This window comes from Neocloeon triangulifer, unplaced genomic scaffold, assembly GCF_031216515.1.
Source record: "Neocloeon triangulifer isolate White Clay Creek 2 clone unplaced genomic scaffold, ASM3121651v1 ptg000012l, whole genome shotgun sequence".
Lineage (NCBI taxonomy): Eukaryota > Metazoa > Arthropoda > Insecta > Ephemeroptera > Baetidae > Neocloeon > Neocloeon triangulifer.
The window spans coordinates 18700549-18711813 of NW_026775554.1; the positions used below are offsets into that span (position 1 = coordinate 18700549).

General features: G+C 39.3%; 3 protein-coding genes across 3 annotated transcripts; 1 reads left to right on the plus strand and 2 right to left on the minus strand.

Annotated features, from left to right (window-relative positions):
- Positions 1 to 335: 335 nt before the first annotated feature.
- On the plus strand, positions 336 to 5379 carry LOC132196366 (lactase/phlorizin hydrolase-like). The gene is made up of 22 exons (XM_059618946.1): positions 336 to 620; positions 683 to 816; positions 903 to 1037; positions 1164 to 1289; positions 1349 to 1532; positions 1592 to 1686; positions 1768 to 1915; positions 1965 to 2116; positions 2171 to 2305; positions 2360 to 2466; positions 2523 to 2653; positions 3089 to 3268; positions 3324 to 3457; positions 3617 to 3751; positions 3832 to 3957; positions 4017 to 4200; positions 4249 to 4343; positions 4410 to 4557; positions 4610 to 4761; positions 4816 to 4950; positions 5004 to 5110; positions 5169 to 5379. The coding sequence occupies exons 1-22, from the start codon at positions 467 to 469 to the stop codon at positions 5299 to 5301; spliced, it is 3030 nt and encodes a 1009-aa protein (XP_059474929.1). The 5' UTR covers positions 336 to 466; the 3' UTR covers positions 5302 to 5379.
- Positions 5306 to 8348, minus strand: LOC132196770 (vacuolar protein sorting-associated protein 51 homolog). The gene is made up of 11 exons (XM_059619633.1): positions 8168 to 8348; positions 7923 to 8057; positions 7766 to 7867; positions 7440 to 7700; positions 6934 to 7388; positions 6629 to 6869; positions 6370 to 6579; positions 5992 to 6311; positions 5778 to 5928; positions 5612 to 5724; positions 5306 to 5558 (listed from the first exon to the last, which is right to left on the minus strand). The coding sequence occupies exons 1-11, from the start codon at positions 8246 to 8248 to the stop codon at positions 5450 to 5452; spliced, it is 2178 nt and encodes a 725-aa protein (XP_059475616.1). The 5' UTR covers positions 8249 to 8348; the 3' UTR covers positions 5306 to 5449.
- Positions 8349 to 8554: 206 nt separating this feature from the next.
- On the minus strand, positions 8555 to 11240 carry LOC132196754 (nucleolar protein 58). Its single transcript, XM_059619606.1, has 11 exons — positions 11072 to 11240; positions 10823 to 10899; positions 10444 to 10758; positions 10191 to 10390; positions 9988 to 10133; positions 9550 to 9840; positions 9293 to 9492; positions 9139 to 9224; positions 9022 to 9084; positions 8888 to 8965; positions 8555 to 8834 (listed from the first exon to the last, which is right to left on the minus strand). Exons 1-11 carry the CDS (start codon positions 11114 to 11116, stop codon positions 8668 to 8670), a joined length of 1668 nt encoding a protein of 555 aa, XP_059475589.1. The 5' UTR covers positions 11117 to 11240; the 3' UTR covers positions 8555 to 8667.
- Between the last annotated feature and the right edge of the window lie 25 nt (positions 11241 to 11265).

Below are 11265 nucleotides of genomic sequence, written 5' to 3' on the forward strand. Positions count from 1 at the left end.
AACGGCATATACGAGAGAGAAATGTCAGAAAAGCAAATTTAACAGAGCGACTCCCACATGCGCCCGCATCCAGAGATTAAAAAGTTAATAAACCCGTTTAGCAGCAGCTCATAAAAAACGGCCTTGACTTTGAGCACACACATGAATTTAATTCGTCGAATCGTCAATAACAACCGCAGCAGCTCGGCGCTTTTACGCCGCATTAATTCCAACTGGATTTTTGGCAGTTTGCTTCCTTATCGTCATCACCGTAAATTATGCCTGTCAGCCTTGTAATCTGAAGCGTTTTGGACTTGAAACCACGTTCAAACAATCAACTGCGCCGGTGAGTGGCTCGAGTGCTTGTTAAACTCCATAAATATGTCTCAATTTGTTAATCTGGTCATTATCAAAATCTCGAAAGATAACTCGCGTTAATTATATAAGAAAGAGGAAAGTTTCATTTCACGTCTGTTTTCCGTACAAAATGACCTCAGGTAAGCCGCTCCTCTTCGTCTTGGTGAGTCTCCTGGGCCTGGCCATGGCCCAGGACGGCTTCCTCTACGGCACCTTCCCTGATGGTTTCATCTGGGGTGCATCTACGTCCGCCTACCAGATCGAAGGCGGTTGGAACGCAGACGGTACGGATTAATTGGTTTTGTTTTCGATACTTCAATTTATTTTCGATTTGGGGCTCACTCAGGTAAGGGAGAAAACGTCTGGGACGTCATGACGCACGCCTTTGATGGTGGTGTTCAGGACTATTCGACAGGAGATGTTGCCGCTGATTCTTATAACAAATACTTGGAAGATATCGCTGCACTAAAAGAGACTGGGGTATTTCCTTTCAAACTTTAAATTAAAATGATTTATTTTTGAATACTAACAAATAATTAAAAATATCTAATTTTGAACATTTTCAGGTTAATTTCTACCGTTTTTCCATTGCGTGGTCGAGAATTCTACCAACTGGCAAGATTGATCAAATCAACCAGGCCGGAATCGATTACTACAATAGACTAATTGACGCTCTTATTGCAAATGGAATCACTCCTCTGGTAGGTTTTCTTTCTTAATTAAGTGTTAAAAATTTATATGAGCAGAAACAACAATATTTAGTTGCAATATTTATGATTTAACGCCAAAATTGATAACTGATAATTTACCAAGCCTCTTTTATTTAGGTGACCCTTTACCACTGGGACCTGCCTCAACCTCTTCAAGATGAGTTTGGTGGCTGGTTAAGTGAGCAAATAGTGGATTTGTTTGGTGATTATGCCGACCTTGCCTTCAGAAGTTTCGGAGACAGGGTTTGTTCAACAATTTAATATTTTATTTTCAATGTATTATATAAGAAAATATATAACAGGTTAAGTCTTGGATCACCCTGAATGAGCCGTGGGTACAGTCGTGTCTGGGCTACGGTTACGGATCAAACGCACCCCGCATAGTGGGCAGTGGCCAGACGGACTACATTGCGGCGCACAACCAGATCAAGTCGCACGCCCGCGCCTGGCACATTTACAACGATAATTACAGGCCAACCCAAAATGGTATTATTTCAAAATTGTTTCCACATTTATCAAATTTATTATTATTCAAATTTTTCCAGGTGAGATTGGAATCACTTTGGACAGTGGCTGGCTTGAGCCAATTTCACAGAGCGCTGAGGACATTGAAGCAGCAGAGCGCGGTATGCAGTTTAAGGTGCGACTTTTTTTTATAAATATTTCTTTTGGAGGCGAAATTAACAAAGAATAAATTTTAATTGATTTGATGATATCACAGCTTGGATGGTTTGCCCACCCAATTTTTAGCGTTGACGGAGACTACCCTCCAGTTATGAAGGAATTCGTTGCTAGGCACAGTGCAGAGGAAGGCTACCCTGTCTCGAGGCTGCCAGAATTTGGTCAAACTTGGGTGGATTACATTAAAGGTTTCAATCAATATTTGTGAAATTTTCTTAATTTAAAAAGTTACTTAAGGAACTTCCGATTTCTTTGGCCTGAACCACTATACCACCTCGCTTGCCCAGTACGGTGTTTGGGATGGAAACTGGACAAGTTACGACAAGGATCAGGATTTGAACACAAGTCAAGACCCTTCGTGGCCTGCTTCTGCAGCTCCTTGGCTTAAGGTACAATCTTAGTTTTTAAAATCCGCCGAAAGCAAAAATGAATTTTTTTAACAGGTTGTGCCCTGGGGTTTCCGCAGTCTTCTGAACTGGATTAAGAATGAGTTCAACAACCCACGTTTGCTTGTGACTGAAAATGGATATGCAGACTTGGGTGAAATCAACGATGTTGACAGATCCAATTATTACACTGTAAAATTGTCCAGGATAACTAACAATCACCAAAAGTAATAAATGATTTAACAGAATTATATCAACGAGGTTCTGAAAGCTGTAAATCTGGACGGCTGCAATGTTTACGGCTACACTGCCTGGAGCATTCTTGATAACTTTGAGTGGGGAGCTGGCTACACGTTAGTTCAAAAAAATCTTTTCTACTGAGATGATTCTAATGGAGTTGTATTTTCAGGCAAAAGTTTGGACTTTACAGCGTGGATTTCAACGACCCTAACAGGCCCAGGACTCGCAAGTTGTCGGCCGCCACTTATGCTCAGATTATTGCTGACAATGGGTTCCCTGCTCCCCCACCAACTGACAAATAAAAACTTTTCCTGTGACATTCAAAAAGATATAATTTACAAAAGACCACATAAAAATTTTGTGCAACGAATGACATATACTGAGATATAAAAATAAGAAGAAAAAAAATACACCTTTGCCTTTTCAATTTTGATCGAAGAATATGTACCAGGGTTAACAATATCCTTGAAAACCATTATAATCTTGTACGATTCGGCTTTTAACTTTGAAATAGTAGCCTAAATTATAAGCTCTTTTCTCACTAATCGAGTTCAAGTTTAAAAAAAAATCTAGAGTGCAGATATTAATCATTTCTACAAAACAATTAATGGAGCTTTCGGAAAGGTTTTTTTTTTTTATTTTTGAAAGTCACAGAGATTAACACTCTATCTTGGTTTGGGCCACACGACTTATTCATTATCGAACTTTGATATCAGCCGTTAACGATATAAACGAATAAGAAAACTGCACACTTGTCCAAAATGACCTCAGGTAAACCGTTTTTACTTGTAATTGTGAGTCTCCTGGGCATGGCCACGGCCCAGGACGAATTTCTCAACGGCACCTTCCCCGACGGTTTCATCTGGGGTGCAGCCACGTCCGCATACCAAATCGAAGGCGGTTGGAACGCAGATGGTGCGGATTAATTGGCTTTGTTGAGTATTTAATTTATTTTCGATTCGCGACTCAGGCAAAGGAGAAAACATCTGGGACTTTATGACGCACTTCTATGACGGCAGCATTCTTGACAATTCGACTGGAGATGTTGCCGCTGATTCTTATAATAAATACTTGGACGATGTTGCAGCTCTCAAAGAGACAGGAGTAATTAAATACTTGTTAACTAAATTAAAATAAAATTTGATGATATAACAAAAGTTTAAAAAATATTTTGTTTAAAAAAAAGGAAATTTTAACACTTTTTTGTAAATTGAATCTTAATATTTAATTATTGTGCATATTTACTATTTTAAAATTCTACAGGTTAATTTTTACCGTTTCTCTCTTTCGTGGTCAAGAATTCTACCGACTGGAAGGGTGGATCAAATCAACCAGGCTGGAATTGATTACTACAATAATCTGATCGACGCTCTTCTCGCAAATGGAATCGCTCCTCTTGTAAGTCCGTTTTTTCAATTTACTTTGCGGGATGAAATTTCCAAGACGCCATAAAAATTAACGAGTCTTTTTATATCTAGGTGACCCTTTATCACTGGGATCTTCCTCAACCGTTGGAAGTAGAGATCGGTGGCTGGTTAAGTGAGGAAATCGTGGATTTGTTTGGCGATTATGCGGACTTTGCGTACCAAACGTTCGGAGATAGAGTTTGTTCATTTTGTTTTTAAAAATTTTTATTCACTTTTATAAAAAATTATTTATTTAGGTTAAGTCTTGGATTACCCTGAACGAGCCGTGGGTGCAAGCGGCCCAGGGTTACGGTTACGGATCAAACGCGCCCCGTATAGTGGGCAGTGGCAAGACCGACTACATCGCGGCGCACAACCAGCTCAAATCGCACGCCCGCGCCTGGCACATTTACAACGACAACTACAGGCCAATCCAAAATGGTAAACAAAAAATTTTAATGTTTTCCAGATTTTAAAAACTCTGATCAGGCGAGTGTGGAATCACATTGGACAGTGGCTGGCATGAGCCGAAATCGCAGAGTGCAGAGGACATTGAGGCCGCGGAGCGCGCAAGTCAGTTCAAGGTGCAGAAAAAATTTCGAGAAAAATAAATTAATAATAAAATTAATTTGAAAAAAATTTCGTTACAGCTTGGATGGTTTGCCCATCCGATTTTCAGCACTGACGGAGACTACCCTGCAGTTATGAAGGAATTTGTTGCAAGGCACAGTGCAGAGGAAGGCTACCCCGTTTCAAGGCTTCCAGAATTCAATCAAACTTGGTTGGATTATGTTAAAGGCATGCGCGAATCTTCTTAAAATACTTCTTATTTATTTAAAAAAATGTAAAGGTTCTTCCGATTTCTTTGGCTTTAACCACTACACCACCGAGCTTATCGAGTACGGCGTTTGGGACGGAAACTACACAAGCTGGGACAAGGACCAGGATCTGTACAAAAGTCAAGATCCTTCTTGGCCCCCCTCTTCAGTCGGTTGGCTGAGGGTATTTCATATCTCCATCTCCCAGAAAAATTAAAATAAAATATTTTTAATATAGGTTGTGCCCTGGGGCTTCCGAAGAATTCTGAATTGGATCAAGAATGAATACAACAACCCGCGTTTGATTGTGACCGAAAATGGATTTGCAGACTACGGTGAAATAAATGATATCGACAGATCAAATTATTACACTGTATAATTAAAATAAATTATTTTAACTGTTGAAAATAATCGATCACTTGACAGAACTATATCAACGAGCTAATGAAAGCTATTAATCTGGACGGATGCAACATTTACGGCTACACTGCCTGGAGCATTATTGACAACTTTGAGTGGACCGGCGGCTATACGTAAGTATCTCTCGAAAGGATTTTTCAATGATTATAATTTATAATATTATTCTTCTAGTGCCAAGTTTGGTCTTTACGGCATTGATTTTAATGACCCAACCAGGCCCAGGACCCGAAAGTTGTCGGCCGCCACTTATGCTCAGATTATAAGAGATAACGGGTTCCCTGCACCATCACCAACTGATAACTAACAAATTTGTTACAAGACAAATATATTTTTCACATGCTCTTCACAGTTAATGTCATTCTCATGATTGATAAATAACGACGCATACAAAACAACATAATTTGATAACAGTACCTTAAAAGGAATGAACTAGTGATGCTTTTGCTATTTTTCTAACCCCTCTCGCAAATCATCTCAACAACGCTTGGCTCCATCAGCACTGGATCCAGACATCTGTGGACGGTACTGCCCAAAATTTCATCTAGAAGAAAATGGACCAGACTGAAACAAAATAAGTTAGTCACTCTTTCATAAAGACAACGAGAAAATTTTACTTTTCATTTTCAACAAAGCGCCACAAGTACATCTGCAGGTAGTGTGTGTCAACTTGGATTTGTTGCAGACCAAACTTGCTAAACGTTCTAAGTCGGACGCACTCAAGCAGAGTCTGCAGAAAATTAAAGTTTATAATATATTTCAAAAGAAGGAGGAATTTTAAACCTTCAGACTAATTTTGATGATTCCAGTCATGATGGATACAGTGGATAGTTCCACTGATGAAAATATCTCTATTCTTTCAGAAAACAGTTTTTGCAAATTGCTGGCTAGTTTCGAGTCAATCTGGCTTGGAGCATACCAATTAGTTCTTTTCCTGCAAAATAATAAAAAAAAAAAAAAAATAATGAAAAATCAACATTTGTGAAATCTAGCAAACCTTTGCGTTCGTCTACTTGAATCAGAGCTCCTTTCTTGTTGTATGCCTTGTTCGTACAAAGACCCTACCAAAATTTCAATGGCAGCCACATCCTCGACCACCCTCTTCATCACAGCTCGCACCGTCCTGGGCTCTGGGGTGCTCAACCAGTCTCTCGTCTCAACAGACTTTCTCAGCATTTGGGACAAACTCAACCCCTGGGTTCGCACAAAGTAGTCGAGAAGCTTCTGTGCGGAATCGTGCAGCTGCTTGCATAGACTGCTTTTGGTCGTCAGTTTGGCTGCGTCTTCAATGCAGAATTCTTCATCAGTTTGACTCAGCTGGAAATAAAAGTTTAAAAATGCTTTTCAAAATATAGAATATAACCAGTTTATTTACCAAGTAGTTAACAGTGCTTGATTCCATTTCCAGACACATTTTTGAAAGGAGAAGCAGCAGTGTAGGTGGCGTTTGGGGAACACAAAATCCGGAGGCAGTTTCCATTAAGAATTTTATGAAGGCAACCAAGAAGTCTTCTCGCACACTAGAGCAGAATTTTGCTCTGAAAAGTTGTTTCAAGCTGAAGGTCAAGTCAGATTGGAGGAAAAGCTGAAAATTTTTGTTAGAACCACTGCAAATTTTTTAAAATCAAGCTAACTTTTAAATCTTGCAGGCTGATCTTGATCTTTTCCACAGAGCCGGCTACAAGGGTGTTCAACAACTCTGGCAGATTGCTACTGGAGAGGTTCTTTTTTTCTTCCTCTAGCGTCAGAGATAATTTGGGTGCTGCCAGCGTCTGCCGCACATTGCTGAGGAGCTCCTTAAAATGAGCCTGCATGTTTTTCAAATGCATCTGAGACTGTCTGCCTCCAGCTTGAACAACAACCTCCATACCATACCTAATTTCAAGAATCATAAAATAAATTAAAAAAACTTCTACAAAATTAATTCCGCAAACCATACTTTGCATAATTTGGACCGGGCAAAAGAGTGCAGGCTGCTTGAAGTCTGCGATAAAATCGGTCCAGGGCTCTGACGAGAACAGTCGCTTCCGTTCCAGGAGATTGTTCGTCCTCGACCTTCCTCTTGACCAAGTCTAGGTATTTGTCCATGGCATCTTGGATGAAATTTGCAAGCAGAACATTTGGATCTTCGCCTTCCTCAATTTGGCACTTCTTCGCAAAGAGCTCATTGTAAGTGGCAACGTTCAAGCATAAGTCGCTGAGGAAATCGTTGCTGCCGATGTCCAGAAACTCAATGACGTCTTGGTCCCGCAGCCTCAAGTGATCCTCCATCGATTGGAGCTGCTCACTTTGACGCTCACTGGCGTGCTCCAAGAATTTAACACACAAAACCGGCGCTGGCTCACCGAGAGATAAAAGAAGCTCCACGCACTCAGCCAATTCTTTTGGAGTGGCCTAAAGAAGCAAGAAAATAAGACAAAACTAACAAAATATAGTAAAAACTACCTGTTTGCTGGACAGCTGGCCAAAAAGCTGCTCCTTCACACTAAGCATGATTTCGTCACACTCCTTGTGTATGCTGCTGAATGATGGGTTCTGGTGATACATTTTTAGAGTTCCGAGAGCTCTTGAATAGTTTTGAACAGCCTCCGTGAGACTTCCATCTTCCAGGTTCTTTTTCAATGTGTGCGGCAGTCTGAAAAGAAACTGCACTTTCTGGAGGGTAGTGTGAACGGACGACAGTTGTGTAAGTTTCTGTCTTGTATCCTGAAAATAAATGCAAGGATTTCCATTATAAATTTTAATAATTATTTTGCCGAAATTTAAATTACATGCAATGTTGTGCTGATCTGATCTGAAAAGCTTGCAATAGAATTCATGTTGGCCGCCAGCAAATCCATCTCTGACTCCATCTCTTTGAAATCGTTTGTCATCTATTAACAAAATTAAATAAAATGGGAAAATAATTTATATTTAAAAATAAACAACCTTCTTGATGGTGTCACTGGCCGAGATGAATTTATTGTAGTTTTCGTAGACCAATGTCTGCATGTCGGAATGTAGCGTTTGAGTGTCTTTTATGATCGATGCTTCTCTTTCCATCACTTCTCTCAAGGAACATCTCTGAAAAATTAAATTTATTTATATTAAGGTACATGATTTAGGTGATAAAAGACGACAATATTTTGTTGTTGAAGAAAAAAATAAATTATAAGATTCCAAATTAAGGTTACCTTAAATACTGTCTGAATGTACAATTCTGGATTAAAATTAGGCTTATTGATATCGAGAGAAGCTGAATCTGGAGGCTCCATTTTTTTATAAATTTATTTTAGCCCTTCGAAAAAATATTTTTGATCCAAATTCTCCACGTCCTTTCCTTCCTGTGTGTTTGTTTTCATTAAAAGAAAAGGGGCGTGGAATGTGAACACTTTTACAGGGTTGTAGTTCTCCATCTAGAGCAAAGGGGTCGCTGTAATGTAGACTCCACACATCCTTATTTCCTTGTTGGATCTACTATTATTTTTAAAATATACTTTAATAGATTTTAGCGGAATTAATGAAAATTCAATTATAACTCGGAGGAGTAGGGACTTCAAAATAAAAATTACTCCTTTTTTTCTTTTAGTCGTGAACATAAAAATCTTGTCTTATTTATTCTTTTCACAATAGTAACTTGATACTATGTATTTAAAATGTAAGAAAATAGGAAAGATAATAAAAGACAACCCCATTATTCGTCAGCAACATTAGATTTCTTCTTCTTCTTCTTTTTCTTCTCGCTGCTTGGGGTTTCCGGCGCCTGTTCTACCTCCTCAGTTTCCATGGCTTCAGGTGCAACTGAGGATTTCTTCTTTTTCTTCTTCTTCTTTTCACCCTCCTCTGGTTCTGGTGCTTCTTCTACAGGGAAGAAAATAAATAACTACAAATTAGAAATAATTATTCCCAGTTACCTTCTGCCTTCACTGGTTCCTCGGCAGGAACATGGGATTTCTTCTTCTTTTTCTTTTTTTCAGACACTGGTTCAGTAACTGAAATAAAAATGTAAGAATTCACAACTATTAACTAAAAATAAAAAAAAAACTACCTTCTTCTCCATCTTGTGGCTCATCTTTCACTTCAACCTTAACTTTCTTTTTCGTAGGGGAGGCTGGAATAAAAATTTATGAATAAGAATTAAAAGAAAATTTGAAATAATAATTACAAGATTCTCCAACTTCTTCGACCAACTGTCGCTTCTTTTTAACTGGCATCGTGGAATCCATTTCAGGCTGATACTGGACAACCTCACTAAAAAATAGAAATAAAAATTAAGCAAAAATAATAATAATAAAAAAAAGAATGGATAAAAACCAAACCTCTTAAATTGGTATTTCTCCGTCTTCTTGCCAGATCCCTTTCCTCCACCAGAAATTCTCCTCTGATTGCCTTCCTCCAACATGCGAAGACGAGCTGTCAAATTAGCCCTGTGCTCCACACCCAAGTCCACGTTTCCGTCTTCACCAAGAGCATCGACTCTTATGGCCAAAGAAGCTTTAGCAGCAAGCATTCGAGAAATCTGAATTTAAAACATGATTAATACTCAATTTAAAACAAACGGAGAGGATTAATTTACCTTGCCCTTATTCTTGGTACTTGTTTGACCGACCATCTGGGCGTGATAAATAAGACCGTACTTAGGGGTGTCTCTCTTAGTTTTGAGCGCCCTGAAAAGAGCTTTCTCCGCACCAAGGATCTGCACTGTTGATGCAGGATATTTTGCCAAATTGAGGAGAGAACCGGCGTGAGCAATGAGGCGGGCACCAACGAGTTCACCAACAAGGACAGTGAGATTTGGTGCAATCGCCATCATGCGAGCCTTGAGGTAATCGTAGAGAGTGGCTCTGTATGAAGTAATTTCCAGCACCTGTTAACAATTTGCAGATTTTCATTAAAAAATAATGATCGTCTAGAAAAATTTTATTTATAAGCGCCGCATATATTTAAAATTGGAATAATTAGCAGAAATAAAATTAGATTATGAAGACAATCATTTAATTGCACAATTACAAACCTGGTCACAGAGCATCTGGATATTATCAATGTCTTCGTCAGAGATTTCGGTACCCATGGAAATTTCAGCGGCCTCCTTAACCTTGGCCTCAATGTCCTCGGGAATGATCTCCGACATGTCGGACTCAAGCATTTTCTCCCTTGTTCCTACACGAGAAATTTTCGTAAAAAATATTCTAAAAAAAAATTGCCCATCTTTCGTACCAACTTGTTTGACGATTTTCACAAATGCAGTATTGTCCGTAACAATCTTTCCCAGCTCAGGGAAATGCCAGCCGTACCACTCGCGGCATCTCATGACGTAGTTGTTGAGCTCCTTGTCAAGGTCATCGAGCAAGGAAATTGCCTGGACAATCATGGTGTCCACTTTGTCAGGACTGAACTTGAGCTTGTAACGTGACAAGCTGTGTGATAAAAGAGTTAGATTAAAATTTAAGTTTGCAAGGGCTTTGCTTGCCTGTGGGCCAAACCAAGAGCCATGGCCGTCATTTCCTTCTGAGGAAAATCGCCCAAGAGGCCGTCGATCTGCGATCTGATGCATCGCATCAGCTCCTGAACGGAGTTGTTGGTCATGCAGTTGATTTCGAATTTCTCCTTGATGACACCACCAAGTTTGGCATCGGCAACCAGAAGCTGCTCCTGAGCATCCTGGACCACTAACTTTTTTAGTAGCTTTTTTAGGTGTTTCGAAAGTTTTCCCTCAACGGCAGCCGTCGTTGCTGCAAGGGCGTCGGTTGTGTCCAAAAATTTGTGGAAATGCTTCAATTTAACCCTAAAAAAAGGAAAAATGATTATATAAGAAAGGCGCTTGAAAAACATTCTCTAAAATGTCTTACACTTTGCTTGCTTTTCCCGGCGTCTCAAAATCTTTGAATAAGTTGTCAGTCGCTTGAAGTTTCTTTTCGTCTAGGAGCTGCAATTTTTATGTGTATTATTTATTGTTTAAAAAATTAATTATAATTTATGTAGAACAAAAACTTGTGTTTTTGCTGGGTGCTTGTTTATTTTTATGATGGGCATCGGTGGTGTTGGCCCCCCGCACATTCAAAATTGGGCGAAATTTTGACAGCTTCAAAAACACTCACCTTGAAAACAGCATACCCAGCTGGTGTTTCAAAAAGCACCAGCATTTTAGCAGGAATTTAAATCAATTTCACTGATTAATTCCGCAGAAATTAACAAGTTTATTGCGAGTTGAGGATAACCACGCGGTGCAACTCAACAAGAGAGTTGGTGCAACTCGAAAGTCGGCATTGACGATCATCGAGTCATCAATCAT

Bases quoted from the DNA above. Each gene is read 5' to 3' on its own strand.
- LOC132196366 (XM_059618946.1), top strand. From the start codon at position 467: ATGACCTCAGGTAAGCCGCTCCTCTTCGTCTTGGTGAGTCTCCTGGGC. The intron at 4,558-4,609 runs GCATGCGCGAAT...AAAAATGTAAAG, and splicing joins TTGGTTGGATTATGTTAAAG to GTTCTTCCGATTTCTTTGGC. The intron at 4,762-4,815 runs GTATTTCATATC...TTTTTAATATAG, and splicing joins CTTCAGTCGGTTGGCTGAGG to GTTGTGCCCTGGGGCTTCCG.
- LOC132196770 (XM_059619633.1), bottom strand. From the start codon at position 8,248: ATGGAGCCTCCAGATTCAGCTTCTCTCGATATCAATAAGCCTAATTTT. The intron at 8,058-8,167 runs GTAACCTTAATT...TTAATTTTTCAG, and splicing joins ACATTCAGACAGTATTTAAG to AGATGTTCCTTGAGAGAAGT. The intron at 5,725-5,777 runs GTTTAAAATTCC...AATTTTCTGCAG, and splicing joins TCATCAAAATTAGTCTGAAG to ACTCTGCTTGAGTGCGTCCG.
- LOC132196754 (XM_059619606.1), bottom strand. From the start codon at position 11,116: ATGCTGGTGCTTTTTGAAACACCAGCTGGGTATGCTGTTTTCAAG. The intron at 9,225-9,292 runs GTTTGGTTTTTA...TCTATTTTTTAG, and splicing joins GAGAAATACCAATTTAAGAG to TGAGGTTGTCCAGTATCAGC. The intron at 8,835-8,887 runs GTAACTGGGAAT...TCTTCCCTGTAG, and splicing joins GGAACCAGTGAAGGCAGAAG to AAGAAGCACCAGAACCAGAG.